At 48.3% G+C, this 13988-nt stretch overlaps 2 protein-coding genes across 14 annotated transcripts in view; one reads left to right on the top strand and one right to left on the bottom strand.

Annotated features, from left to right (window-relative positions):
- The window catches only part of LOC135906374 (transcription initiation protein SPT3 homolog), a 585543-nt gene that overhangs the window by 354546 nt on the left and 217009 nt on the right, over positions 1-13988 (top strand). The gene's annotated exons all lie outside the window — the stretch shown is intronic.
- Positions 1-13988, bottom strand: part of LOC135906372 (runt-related transcription factor 2-like) — a 138056-nt gene that overhangs the window by 56831 nt on the left and 67237 nt on the right. Inside the window, exon 2 of one of the 2 annotated variants that reach the window (XM_065437727.2) lies at positions 7525-7638. In XM_065437727.2, coding sequence (XP_065293799.2) covers positions 7525-7638 — 114 coding nt within the window. The remainder of the gene's footprint in view (positions 1-7524; positions 7639-13988) is intronic. The other variant, XM_065437728.2, reaches the window with a different exon arrangement.

The following is a 13988-nucleotide window of genomic DNA, read 5'->3' as shown; positions in this document are numbered from 1 at the left end:
GCCATCAATAACCATCATGTCGCATACCTGCGCAACGCGTATCCACGAACTATACGTGGCCGCGACCCATAGCATCGCGATCTTATTAAAGACCGACTATTCTTCCCGGACGCCTCCTCGTCCTTCGTGCAAATTTTGCGCGTTATCCGTCGCAACCTCGTAGGGGCGCCTGTGAACGACGAGGTAAAAAATGACACCAACAAGGACATGACAGCCTGCGATGGCGGAGATCTAGAAATCATATCAGTTTGGACCGGTTTTCATGAACCTTTCTTGCTTCTTTCCTTCTTCTTGCCTTACCTCTTTGTACTACAAGTGGCCATGGACCGCCAAGGACCGAAAAAAAAAAACGAGAGAAAAGAACAAGCGAAGCACGAAACCGTGGGGACGCGTCGCCCATGCTATTCTTTGTGTTAATTTTTCCGCGTAATCGGGAGCACATGCAATACGGCACCGTCGGGGTGCTGCGCTGGCCGCGTGAGAACGAACGGGGCAGCCGAGCTGGCGACCACACATAACTCACCAGTCCCTTCCCATTAGGGCAAGAAAGCGAACCGCCCCGAGCGTCAGCTTCCCAGCGCAGCGGCAGCTACGTGCTCCGCCATACTGCGCTCTTATACACGCCGCCCAAACTCGCCTTCGGCCCAGCGGTGGTGGCGGCGGCGGCGGCGGCTCAAGCCATGCCTCCGAGGCAGTCCCGGCCATGCCGCACGGCGATCGTGCAGGCAAGCCAGCCTTCTTTCCGTCTCCTTTCCCGCCAGACCCCGAATCTCCCGCATACGAGATACCTCCTCCTGGGCGCTTTTGCGAAGCCGGCGCGCGGTATATGGTGCGCATACGAGGGCCGCGCCAGCTACGGTAGCACGGCTTTTAAACAACGCGTGATTAATGCACGGTTCCAGCCAGCGGGCCGACCAGCCTGCCTGCCTCCACGGCTGTTGTCGTCGGCGCCTATCGCGGTGTGGCGGCTACTGTTTCGCCGCCGGCCCCCCTAGCTATGCAGGGGAGCCGAGCGCGATACTGTCTTGCGGGCAGGCGGAGTACATGTGTCTCTCGATATTTGCCGAGGTCTCGTACGAGGCTGTGGGAAGTGTGTGCGCGGCGGTAATGATCGGCGGCATTACTGCGGGAAGGTGGAGCTCGAAGCTCGCAATTTGACTCGCAAACGGTTTCGCGATAACGCTCGGGCCCATTTTTCGAACACTCGATGTACACTGCCGGGTGCTTTCGCGGCGATGACCTTTAACTGCGGTTTCTCGTCCGTCTTCGCGGCGCATGTCGCCAGTATGTCTTCACCATATCGTCGAGGAAGACGTGGGAGACAACACTATGCACATGTCTGCAATGTAACGATGCGGTATGGATTCACTAGGGGCCGCCGAAGTCGCCGTCATCATCGTTGTCGTCGTTACGGTGGCGCGCAAACTATCGCAGTTTTAGGTGGCGTTTTCCAGAATATTATTTCTTGCGTTTATTTTTAATGTTTGCCCAGATCTTACAGGAAACGATCTTTGAGAGGGCCAATATAGCTCTCAAAAGGAGATCTGTTAGCGGTTGCTCACAAGGCAACCGCTGGCAGATGGGAGCAGTGTTAATTTTTCGGATGGGTAATTAATCGCTTAAACGTACACGCTTGACTGATACAATGACTGAGATTATAATCGTGACTCAAGACGGGGGAAAACGCGATCTACATGTACCGAGTGAAGATTCATGGTGCAAATTTTTTGAAGAATGTCGAGAAACTCCGCACAAATGTTGCCGTCTCATTTGATAATTCCTTCAGCGTTGAATTGACGTAGTTTATACATCGTCTTAGGCCCATAATGTTAATAACGAATTACAAATCGGGCAAAGCTTCATGGGATGCGCATGCTTCGCATCCAACGAGTCTCCCTTACAGCTATCGAACCCGGTGAAAACCAGACTCCGACAGACTGTGCGTATATACCGTGTTAGCCACTGACCTATACAGTGTCAGATTCATAACGAGTTACGGTGACAACCAAGGCGTCCTTCCTTTCGCTTCACTACTCTCGTCTTTATACCAACATCGTGAAAGTAAAAATTCAACCAACGTATCCATTCCCTTCACAGCCCTTCGTCATGCGCTCCGCGATTACCGATAGGCAAGCCGAAGGCGTCCATGGGCTGGCCTCCTGTTGGTCATTACCATTAACCCGTGTATCAAACGTGTCACTTGATGTTTTTATATGCCGCACTAAATTATAACTATTATTAACGTCAACGTTACTGTAGCAGTCGTAGCCATCGCTAGTGATCTGAAATGTCCACCAAGGGGGCGCTCGGTTGCGCGGCTCGAATATATATATATATATATATATATATATATATATATATATATATATATATATATATATATATATATATATATATATATAGTGCATGCGTGAAGCTCCCTATACTACGGCTCCAGTCGCGAAAGTCACAGTCCCCGTGGGCGTCGCCTCCTCCCCACCGTCACGACGCCTGCGAGCGTAATTCCAGAACCGTGCTCTCGATCCGCAAATGACAGCATTAGCCGGTCGCCTCCATTGCCGTGCCTCTCTTTAAGCACCCCGTCACGACCCTCGACGTGCGCTTGCACGTGCACGCACATACACACGACGCAAGGGAACAACACGCGCACCGGACACACTCACTGGTCGAACCAGCGTGGTCGCCCGGCTCCCGGCCAGAACGTGCACGTAACATATATATCCAGACCGCGGGGGCTGCCGGCGCAAGAAGAGGCTAAGCAGCACGACGGTTCTGCGGGTACCACAACTCTTGAGTGCATTATACGTGTACGTATGCTATACACCCCGGCTTCTATCGTTGTCGATCCGTCGTTTCCTGTTCTGTCGGTGCAGCAAGGCTTGTCGTCTCTACTGCTACGTCCCGGTTCTAATTGTACGGTGGGCAGCTAATGAGAGCAACACCACAAAGAAGGCTTCCATCGCGGTGTGCTTCACGCCAAATTGTATATGAGAGGTACGTACGTTCCCGCCCCTGCTGCCAGTGGCTGTACACCTCTCAATTTATTTTGGCCGCAGTATCTGGCTGCACCACGCATGACGCCCGCATGCGTATGCCACTGCGGCACGCGGCTTGATTGCGAGAGTGATTTAAATGTGCTTGTTTGTGCGCTGCTTGCACGAAGCGCGCGCTCCGTGCGCAGAGGAAGAGGCGCGCATAAGGGAGCATGCGCACATCCTGGTAGGCGACGCCTTGTGAAATGCGCCTCGTGTGACACGCCAAGAAATTGCTGCAGGTTCTTAGTGATTCGATTCATTTGTCTGCCGCTGCTACTATCCCAGCGCCCTGTGGCTTTGGAGTAATAATGGTGCCGCCGTGTAGAGCAGGAAGAGGCATGTCCACGGGCCAGTGTGGATCAGAACGCGAAGCGAAGTGCCGCTTGAGTGGAACAGTTATCTCTCTTGTGAAGTTAGCGGTTTCGAATGGGTTGTCTCCGGTTTGCAAAATGAAAAGTCCAAGTCAAGATGACGACGCCACGTTGACCGTACTTGGAAAATCACATTGCACGAAATTTGACTCGCCATGGATGGTTAGCGTAGTGACAAGGTTTACGTGGGCTTTCGTGAAAGCTACTGATTCTCTAGAAGAGTTAACTGCTGGGCTAGTTGATGATCTTGCATAATAAAAATATTTTGCGCCAAAACAACACAGACGAGAAAGACGACGACACCGCGGGCGTGTCGTCGTCTTTCTTGTGTGTGTTGTTTTGACGCAAAATCTTCTTACTACTAATTCTCGTTTTTTTCCTTCTTTTTTGTAATTATATTTTTCTTAAGTTTTCATAGTCACGAATACTGTACATGTTCACAAGAGCAAAACAAGAGTGAACCTAACTTTAATAATAATAATAATAATAATTTCTGGAGTTTTACGTGCCAGAACCACGATCTAATCATGAGGCACGCCGTATAGTGAGCGGTTCCGGACTAATTTTGACCACCAGGATCCTTTAACGTGCACACAATGCACGGTACGCGGGCGTATATATTTGGATTTCGTCTCCCTCCAAATGCGGCCGCCGGGGCCGGAATTTGATCTCTCGCCCCCGTGTGGACGCCATAGCCACTAAGCTTCCACGGCGGGTGAACACAGCAATTGTCAAAACGTTCGCATTTTAAACAGACATCTACGTAGATGATTCAAACATGGCAAAAAAAAAATCACTAGCTTTCTGCAGCAATCTACTTGAATGTGCACTCGCGCTAATAGCGAGAAGGGTAAGAATGTGATGCCTGAAAGTCTATATCAAGCAATGAAACCATTTGGTGCACCTTTATTTTTACCCAGGCTATAGTGTGCGCCCGCATGACCCTAATGACTAGTAACAGCCATTCAATGCACGAGCACTAGCAGAGGGCCCAAACAGCGCACCGACTTCTGCCTTCCATTCAGGTAAAATTATGTGCGCTGCCCAAGAATGAATAGGTATACAATTCACAACGATTTTGACTTGTCACAAGTTCTTTGCGAGTTTCGTGCTCGCTTTCGCACGAGGGTTTGTGCACGCTTCGCGCGTTGTCAGACTATTCTACGCGGGGCTGGCTGGTGAAACAACACGTGTGTTTATGCGAGCAAAAGATACATACATATATATACTTTGGCATACTCAACTGTAATTGGCGTCTACGTAATGCGAAGTATTTATGATTTGTGATTGAGAACGTTTGTGTGATTAATGTAACTATTGTGTAGCGAACGGTTATGCATAGATTATATACTGCAGTAGTGTTTATATTTACAGTTAGTAAGACAGAATGCTTTGATGGCAAGATATAAGATTGAAACCAAACGAAAACTAACAAACAGTGACAGACACCCAGTAGTTCCAGTGCACATACCCAGTCGCCCCTCTGGCACATAATCTTAGAGTGCACTGTCACCGAGATCGGATCACGAGAACGGCAGGGATAGGCTCACCCGCCACAACGTGTCTGGATTCGGAGAAGAATGCTTCGCATTGGAAATTGTTTCGGTGAGGTATATGCATGCATCTTCCCACAGTTGCAAACGCTCACAAATTCGCACACACTGGACACCGATGCGCACCAGCGGATCTAAGCGGCAGCGTATCGAGCGGTTTCGCCGACTGCACTGAGATACATTATACGTGTGCCGCTGAGCCAGTGGCGCGGCATAGCCGGAAGCGCGGAGTGGTTGATGAAGGGAGAAAGGGCGACAGATACAGTCCGCGTGGAGGGGGAGGGTGTGAAGGGGAGGGTGAGGGGAGAAATAGCGGCGCTAATTAATCTCCCCGCGCCATAAATGAGTCCGGCTGCCCGACGACGACACTTGATTAAAGGTGGACCATGCGGCGGCGGCGGCCGGCTCCAATTTCGAATCCCCTAGCGACCTGTGCGGGGCGCGACTATGCCGCCCTTGTATCACCCACCACACCAGACCTCTCCCACCACGCTATACATCAGATGCCATATCTCTCTGCCAGTTGGATGTACATGAAGACACACACATCGAAACACACGCAGCGCCACCACCAACACTGTAACTGGCTTGTGGCCGTTTCTGGCCACCACGCTGAAAAAAACCACACGGCACAAGTGCACGATAGACCGGGTGAGGGTGTTTCTAATGAGCTGGTAAAACGGTAAAGACTTATGCTTTGCAGAAACTGTGCCGAAGCGTTAAGCATAGGAAACTCAAAATTTGTGCGGTTTTCGTATGCTTGTGTGCCCACTCATACACCCTTGCACTTAAAGGAAGCCGCTTGGTGTGCGGTGATGCGCAGCATACCGTCTAACGTGGCTTCAGTGTTGTTGACTTTAATAAAAAAAAATCTCAGCGGCGTCCTTCGTAATAAACTACCTTTTAAATGGCTTAGCTCGTGTGTGATACTGGCGAAGCATTTCTTTCTTTATATTTAGCACTTAATTGTTTCTATTTAACCTAATGTTACCGTTTCGCCTCTGGCATTCCTCTATTATAGTGTCCTTTACGCAGATGTGCATTGATTTTTGCGGAATCGAGCAAACGAAAGAATAGAGATTTCAACCTCTGCTTGCGATCACACAGCACACACCTATTCGTCACTTTTCTGCGTTTAAAGATATTTGAAGACAAATGACGATGTGCGAAATTTCGTAAGCAGGCTTTTCCACACAGCTAAATTGGCCTAACAAAGATGGCCGCGTTCCAGCTAGTAGCACTGTTAAATCTTGAAACACGAATTTTTAAAACTTCGATGGTGCGAGGAAGGGAGGGCAGCAGGGATGATTTCAGCAAGTCGCATGTTGACACCCTAATTACGATTCTAATCCGAGATCCGCCATCGTGGTTAGGTGAAATTAGATGTGTGGAGAAGCGCACTTGCATAATTTCGCATATCCCCGTTTCTATTTCAATGGTAGCGTATTCTGGCTTTATTATACATTTAGACATAAGCTGCTGTCCTTTTCTATTAAATATCATGAGCCATTTTACTTTGTGAAGGAGGATGACCAGCAAAGCTGTGTAGCACACGACAAAGAGGTAACACAGAATTTTTAACAAAGGTACGAACACATCTAATGCCTTGACATCCGCGTTCACTCTTGATATCAATTCATTATATACATTCACGTTTTCATTTCGCGATGTATTGAGGCAAGGAATTTGAGACCTAAATCACCGCACCGACTGGAAGTGGGCCAGTATTGTTAGCGCTTTCTCAGAGGGAGAGGCAGTATGGGAACGCTGGCGTGATGAGCAGCAACGGAGCCAGCTCTGGAAGAAGACGACGACGAACGCGCGAGTAGTAGCACGAGCCATTGCTGATGGTGATAGTTTTCGCTCACAAGGATTTGTTGACGGACACGAAAAATGCACGGAACCGTAGCCATAAAACAGCTTCGCTGTAACATAGCATGCGGAAGTTTGAAAAAGAAGCACATTCTATGTTTGAAATCAATATCCCATTTTTAATCATCTTCCTCTTTAGTAGTACCTAGGTTAATAACGATAATATATTTTAATAATAATAGTTCATTCGATTTATTAAGGCTAAGTTTTAATTTCAAGCTTCAAAGTCTGAACGGAGAGACAGATGCTCGACTATATTCGGACCACTTATCTCGTTTCTTGGGAAACGAGCAGCCACGTGCGAGAACTTTTAGCATTCCTGCTTTCTTACAAGGCACGATTCCAGTTAGCATTCTTTCTGGTGATTCCATGCTTTCCTAACGATAAAGGACATTGAAAAAAAAAATCGATGTGCTATGAGCGACCCCTCATCGATTGTTAAGGGGACTTTAATTTAATTGTAGACGTGCTTCTACTGCGTTACGACTGGTAAATTTTGAAGCATAGTTTTGGTTTCGCGTAAGGAGAAGGCGCAATCAGTATATTGCCTTCCCCGCGTGAAACCATGCTGCCATATTTTTGACTTCAGCACGACGTGCTTGCAGATCGCATGGGCGGAGTGGAATCGGAATGGAATCGACGCAAAAGAATGCCACTGGTGGCCGCGGTCCCGTCTTTCGAGGAAGTACGTACGCGTCTTACTGCGTGGTTCCCGGGGTCCGTCGACGGTGACCTTGATGGCCTTGGTGTATGTGGCCACTTGCGGCGGGTTCGTGCTCAGTGTGATGGTGATGGTGAAGCTTTTGCCTGCACCCAGAAGAGGAGGGAGAAAAGACAACTGTTAGAATTGCTTGCGGCAGTAAACAGACACAAAGAACAGAGACAAAGAAACTATATAGAGAGAGTGCGGAATCGAACAACGTTGTGTCTCGGTACCCTTTGATAGCACGTACAATATACACATAGTAGACGAAGCTAAATCCTACAACCATATTAAAAAAAATGCAGCTTCAGTTGTAATCGAGAGTGGGCGAACTGAAATTTCACTGCAAAGGCCAACGCGACCGCTATACAAAACATTTGCGGGGCACCGAAAAGAGAACAAAACTTTCGAACAAGATGGCAAACTCCCCGCGCTCGCAAATCCGACCGCACGCGCGCCACAGAACATCAAATATGCAGGACGCGTACGCGTCCTTTCCTTTGTGCGCTATGCATACGTCCATGCCTAGTGATCCCACTGCTTCTCCGCACGCATACAGCGCAGCTAAGAAGTGCACGCTTCCGAGTCCGGACATGTTCCGGGGGTTTCCCGCAAGAAAAGCCGCGACGACATCCTGACAGTCTACAACAAGCCTCGGGTAAACAACTCTGACCGAACTGCGGCTGCCAGGGTGGGTTGCGCAAACTCCTCGGCCTACACCCCTCCATACCCAGTGCGAGCACCCGCCGCCCCTTCTTTGCTACCGCTTGGGAAAACACGACTTGAAATGGCCCTTACACTTGAGCAGAAAAAGTTTACAGACGGAGTGAACAAGATCGCTCACTCGTCTCCGTTCTGCGTTGCTCTATAGGAGAGCAGACTGATCCTGAATGCACCGTCCGTCGCCGGGCACGCCTCCCCTTCTCTCTCACCACGACGGATTCAAGCGCGCAGGGAACCAGAGACCAGAGAGTTGCCTCCGCGTTCCCTTCCAGGGAGCCGTCTCAGCCATTCCTTCTATCTTTCTTTTTGTTTCCCTTCTTGTCTGGTCTCCCGCCTCTCCCATTTTTACTTCTTTTCCCGGCTCGGGAGCAAGTGTTGTTGACGCTGTTTAACACGGGTACGGGCCGAGGGCCGAAGCGAGTAAGGAGGAGGAAGCGTTCCGGGGGCGATTGTGTCGTCGTCGACGCCGGTCGCCGTCGTGTGGGAGGAAGAAGCCGCGCTGTGGCGCGAGCGCGCGTGTTTGCGTTTGCGCGGCGCGGCGTGGACGACAGCCTCTTTAACGTCCCGACGCGCCGTAGATCTTTCCTTATCGTCTTTCCCCTCTAGGGGGAAGCTCCCGACCACGCTCGTCCCCTTCGTGCGTATAACCCTCCTTCCCCACTCGCTCAAGACGACAACGCTAGCCGCACGCGCCACAGTCAGCGACCCTAGCGGACAGAAGACGTGTGATGCCGTGGTGCGGGAACTGTGCTCGTGGAGCCGCTGCTTAGAGAATGGCAGTGGAACACGTTGCATGAGATTAGAGATCGCTGGTCTCTCTCTCTCTCTCTACAAAGGCGAGACGCAGATATTTCGGAAGGAATTGCGCGCGGCGTCTCTCGCGAGCCGATGGACGTGCCTTAGCCGATGGTTAGCCGCAGCGACACTCTTGGGAGGCTCCACATCGTCGCTCACGCTGTTGTCTATACTATAATAAATGGATGCGCCGGAAAATGTGGAAGTAGCTAGACGCGACTTCCTTAAGGAAGGTTAGTTTCACGAGAACTGGAGCTGGGTATTTTCAGTTTGAAGCACTCCGCAGCAGCAAAATAAAGTGCGCGAGAAATCTAAGTTATAGTTCCCGTTTTGCAATCGTTCCTTCCCCGCACTGAGGTCAGCATTGACTTTATCAAGGAAAACGTTGAGCTATGAGGCAGCGGAATTGAGTACAAGATTTATAATTTGCGTTTTAAGGATAATGTTTACCCCTTTACTTCTTGGCACATCTAAAATGCATAGACAACTGCTTTGGGTATACGGAGTCGATGAGGTTCTAAGGAAACTGATTAGAGTAAATGCGATGAATACAAACTGCTTCCATATATGACCGGGCTTGTTTTATGTGTCGATGCAGCATTCCCGAGATCTCATTCTTCGCCTCTTTCACTCACTTCGCAAAGCCATTTGTATAATCCCTATTTCGTTAATAAAATGTTTCCGCGTCGCCAGGCACGTACCCAGGGGGGGGCCCGGGGGGGCCCGGCCCCCCCCCCGAAATCAAGTGGCATACCCCCCCCCCCCCCCTCCCCTCCACCGCCACCACTCCTCACACATTCCTAAAGCGCCGCCAGATCAATGTTGAGACTTGGCAGCTGTTCATCGGTCAGCATTATGCTGCCTTTTTCACTCCTTTTAGATGGCGGTAGTTATCGGCATCTCTTGTAATGTGAAGGACAGTTTTCTCATAGATTCCGCACCCGCGCGATTAACTCGATATGCGTTCAGTTGTCACCATATATTCAACCGTCATGCGCATAGCTGTTGCTTTTGTTAGTTCAACCTTCTTTGTTTAGGCTGATCCGGGGACCAGGAGAGGGATGCGGCTGTTACTCAGCTGGTCTGTACTCTCACGGAAAGAGTTGCGGCCGGAGAAAACGCCAATTTCGTTTAATGTTTCCCTTTGCTTCATTATTTCCTTGAGTTACGGCTCGCCGCGACCCTTGCAGATGCCCGGAACCATATACACGTGATACGGGTTAGATAAGGTGGGAAATAAAATAATGTGAAAGAGTGTCCATCATGAAACCCAGCAAAACCCTTAAACCCATAAGCAAGATGCGTGTCGCCCGTTACCTCGTCTGTTTTTCCCTAATTGCAGAGCACTTTTCGTGCAAAATTGGCAACTGGAAACAAAAATCGCAAGGAGTTCAGAAATTAAGCGATCTGCTAAGGGAGAGAGCCAAGGCAACAACCAAACTGCAAGCAAAAGCAAATAATAAAAAAGTTAACCGTTGTTTATGAGAATATTTATGGTTCAACATCTTTTTATTTAAAAAGGAAGTAGAGAAAACGCTGCCGGAAGTGGAGAACAATTACTTGTTTTGAATGACGCTTCTACAGTTATCGGTTGAACCGCCTCACGTAGCCACTTCTCTGCTGTGCTTATGTGGGTATTTTTCTAACCTATCGCGGTGAGCAGAGTACGTCTAGAATCGCAGAGTCCTGCGCCCTACGCGGTTGTATGGGACTGACGGCCGCACACCGTTGCGCAATTCGCGGAACTGTCAAAACTGATCAACAAGGCGAAAATAACTGATATTCGAAGCTATAACATGAGAAAGACTGAAGAAGCCGTAAAAAATAAACGCAGCCTGAACTCAGTAAAAAAGAAACCTGGCATAGGACAAACCATGATTTGTGCACTAAAATATAAGAAGGATAATATCATCAGCAATCTTGAAGATGTAGTAAAAGTAGCGGAAAAATTCTAAGCTGACCTGTATACAGTACCCAGAGGAGTCATGATACGTCACTTAGAAATAGTAATGAAAAGGATACAGAAACTCTCCTATAACTAGGATGAGGTCAGAAGGGACCTGCAATACATGAAACGATGAAGAGCGGGAGGAGAAGGTGGAATAACAGTCGATTTAATCAAAGACAGAGGCGACACAATGCTTGGAGAACTGGTGGCTCTTTATACGAAGGGTCTATCGACTAAAAGGGTCCCAGAAAACTGGAAGAATGCAGACATTATACTAATCCACAAAAGAGGAGACGATAAAGAATTGAAAAATTGTAGGACTATTAGCTTGCTCCCAGTATTATATAAAATATTTACCAAAATAATCTCCAATAGAATTAGGGCAACACTCGATTTTGTCAACCAAGGGAACAGGCTGGCTTCAGGAAGAGATACTTTACAATGGATCACATCCATGTCATCAATCAGGTTATCGCGAAATCTGCAGAGTACAATAAGCCTCTCTATATGGCTTATATAGATTACGAAAATGCATTTTATTCAGTAGAGATACCAGCAGTCATAGAGGCACTACGTAATCAAGGAGTACAGAACACTTACGTAAAAAGCTTGGAAAATATTGCTACACGCGTGTGGTATTTGTTTGTTTGAACGAGGCATGTGGGCGCCATCACTCCAGAAAAGAGGATGAAGAACGAACTGGGCTCGCGCTGTGAATCTGACCGGTCAGCGCTGCAACCGTTGTTGTAAATATAATCTGTAAATAGTTTGTCGTCTTACTGACTCGTCCTTCGCGTAAGAATATCTACAGAGGTTCTACAGCTACCTTAATTCTACATTCTATTAATTCTATAGAGAAAGGGGTCAGACAGGGAGACTCAATTTCTCCAAAGCTATTTACTGCGTGCTTAGAAGAATTCAAGCTATTAAACTTGGAAGGCTTAGGAGTAAAGATCGACGGCAAATATCTCAGCAACCTTCGGTTTGCCTATGACATTGTTCTATTCAACAACAATGCAGACGAGTTACAACAAATGATTGGAGACCTTAATAGGGAGAGTGTAAGAGTGGGGTTGAATATTAATATGCAGAAGATGAAGATAATGATAAATAGCCGGGCGAAGGAACAAGAGATCAGGATCGCCAATCGGCCACAAGAGACTGTGAAGGAGTACGTTTACCTAGGTCAATTAATCACAGGGAACCCTGATCATGAGAAAGAAATTCACAGAAGAATAAAAATAGGTTGGATCGCATACGGCAGACATTGCCAGCTCCTGACTGGAAGCTTACCATTATTATTGAAAAATAAGGTGTGCAATCAGTGCATTTTGCCAGTGCTGACATATGGGGCAGAGACTTGAGAGCAAGTTAAGGACCGCGCAAAGAGCGATCGAACGAAGATTGCTAGGCATAACGTTAAGAGAGAGAAAGAGAGCGGTTTGGATCAGAGAGCGAACGGGTATAGAAGATATTCTAATTGACATCAAGAGGAAAAAATGTAGCTGGGCAGGTCATGTAATGCGCCGGTTAGATAGCCGTTGGACCATTAGGGTTACAGAATGGGTACCAAGAGAAGGAAAACGCAATCGAGGGCGACAAAACAGTAGGTGGAGCGATGAAATTAAGAAATTCGCGGGCGCTAGTTGGAATCGGTTGGGACAGGACAGGGGTAATTGGAGATCGCAGGGAGATGCCTTCGTCCTGAAGTGGACATAAAACATGATGATGATGATGATGATTATGATGATGATGATAGAGGTGGTGGGCCCCCCCCGAAAAAAAATCCTGGGTACGTGCCTGCGCGTCGCCCACCCGGAAAGCGGCGATTTCATGGGCAGGTGGGCGTAATCTTCACTAAATATCATTTATCATTACTTTCATTTTTATCGTTATATCATTTTCCCTTTATTCATGAAAGGCAGACATCGAACAAATAAATACATGCGATAAAATATAAGTTTATATTCTTTTGGAACAAAACGGGTTGTGTTCTTCATGAGCTTGTTAAGTTGGGGTTGAAATAATGTATTTGCACGTCGTGTATCTCAGTGTCCATTCCATTACCTTTGGCAACAAAGAGGAATTGATGTTTGTGATGCTAATGGCTTTGCTTTCAGCAGTGTTTTGATGCGTTACGCTGTATAATTCCTCAGATCCCTCCGATATTTTGCACAATGCCAAAAATAGATCACTTGAATGTAAATTAAATGTTCTCGAATGCAGGCTCGCTACGTTTGCCGTTCTTTCAGCGCAGAAGTTTGTCTTGCTCAGGAAGCAAGAAATAATTTCGAACTAAAGTCATTCTCGTTAGGGAGAGACGTGAGGAGAACGTCAAACTATTGTCAAGTCATCGTTAGTCCGTTTTGTATCTACAAGCAGATTTTTCATATGCAAATGTGCATTTCAGGCGAAGCACTGCTGGCGATTCGATATCACCAAGCCTCGAAAAGTTCGCAGAAAGCTACACCGGTCTAAGAACGTACATGTAGGCGTTATGCAAATCGGCAAGCAGAGAGCACACGGCTCTTGTCGATAAAGTGGCGCAGCGTCCATAGATCTTTATTTACTACCTCCTTAACCAGAACCCCTAGGTATCGTTCGCCCCCCGATACCCCCTTTTCTCTCCCGCAACAAATTAAACGAGCACGCGAAAAACGTTTCTCTCGTGAACGAGAAGTAATTGCACCGAAACACCGGTGGCAAATCATTCGCAGCCGACGAGGGCGACGTTACCATTCGCATGACCCCGCCCACCTCCAAGTCAGCGATTCGCGGCGCGACCGTACGGCACACGCATTGCACTTCGCACCTCGCGGCAAACCCTTTCCGCGTAGGCACGAGCGACACAACCGAGCTCGTTGCGTCCGCAATTATCGGCCGCGGCCAGCGTTCGATCCAGTCGGGGGGGGGGGGGGGGGGGGAGTTCAGTCGTGGGTCCGCAACGAGATCGTCCACGCGGCGGCGCCCCCGGCGCCGCGTATGCAC

This window comes from Dermacentor albipictus, chromosome 5 (assembly GCF_038994185.2).
Source record: "Dermacentor albipictus isolate Rhodes 1998 colony chromosome 5, USDA_Dalb.pri_finalv2, whole genome shotgun sequence".
NCBI lineage: Eukaryota > Metazoa > Arthropoda > Arachnida > Ixodida > Ixodidae > Dermacentor > Dermacentor albipictus.
The sequence above is the reverse complement of the archived record's forward strand: the minus strand, read 5'-3'. Positions and strand labels throughout refer to the sequence as shown.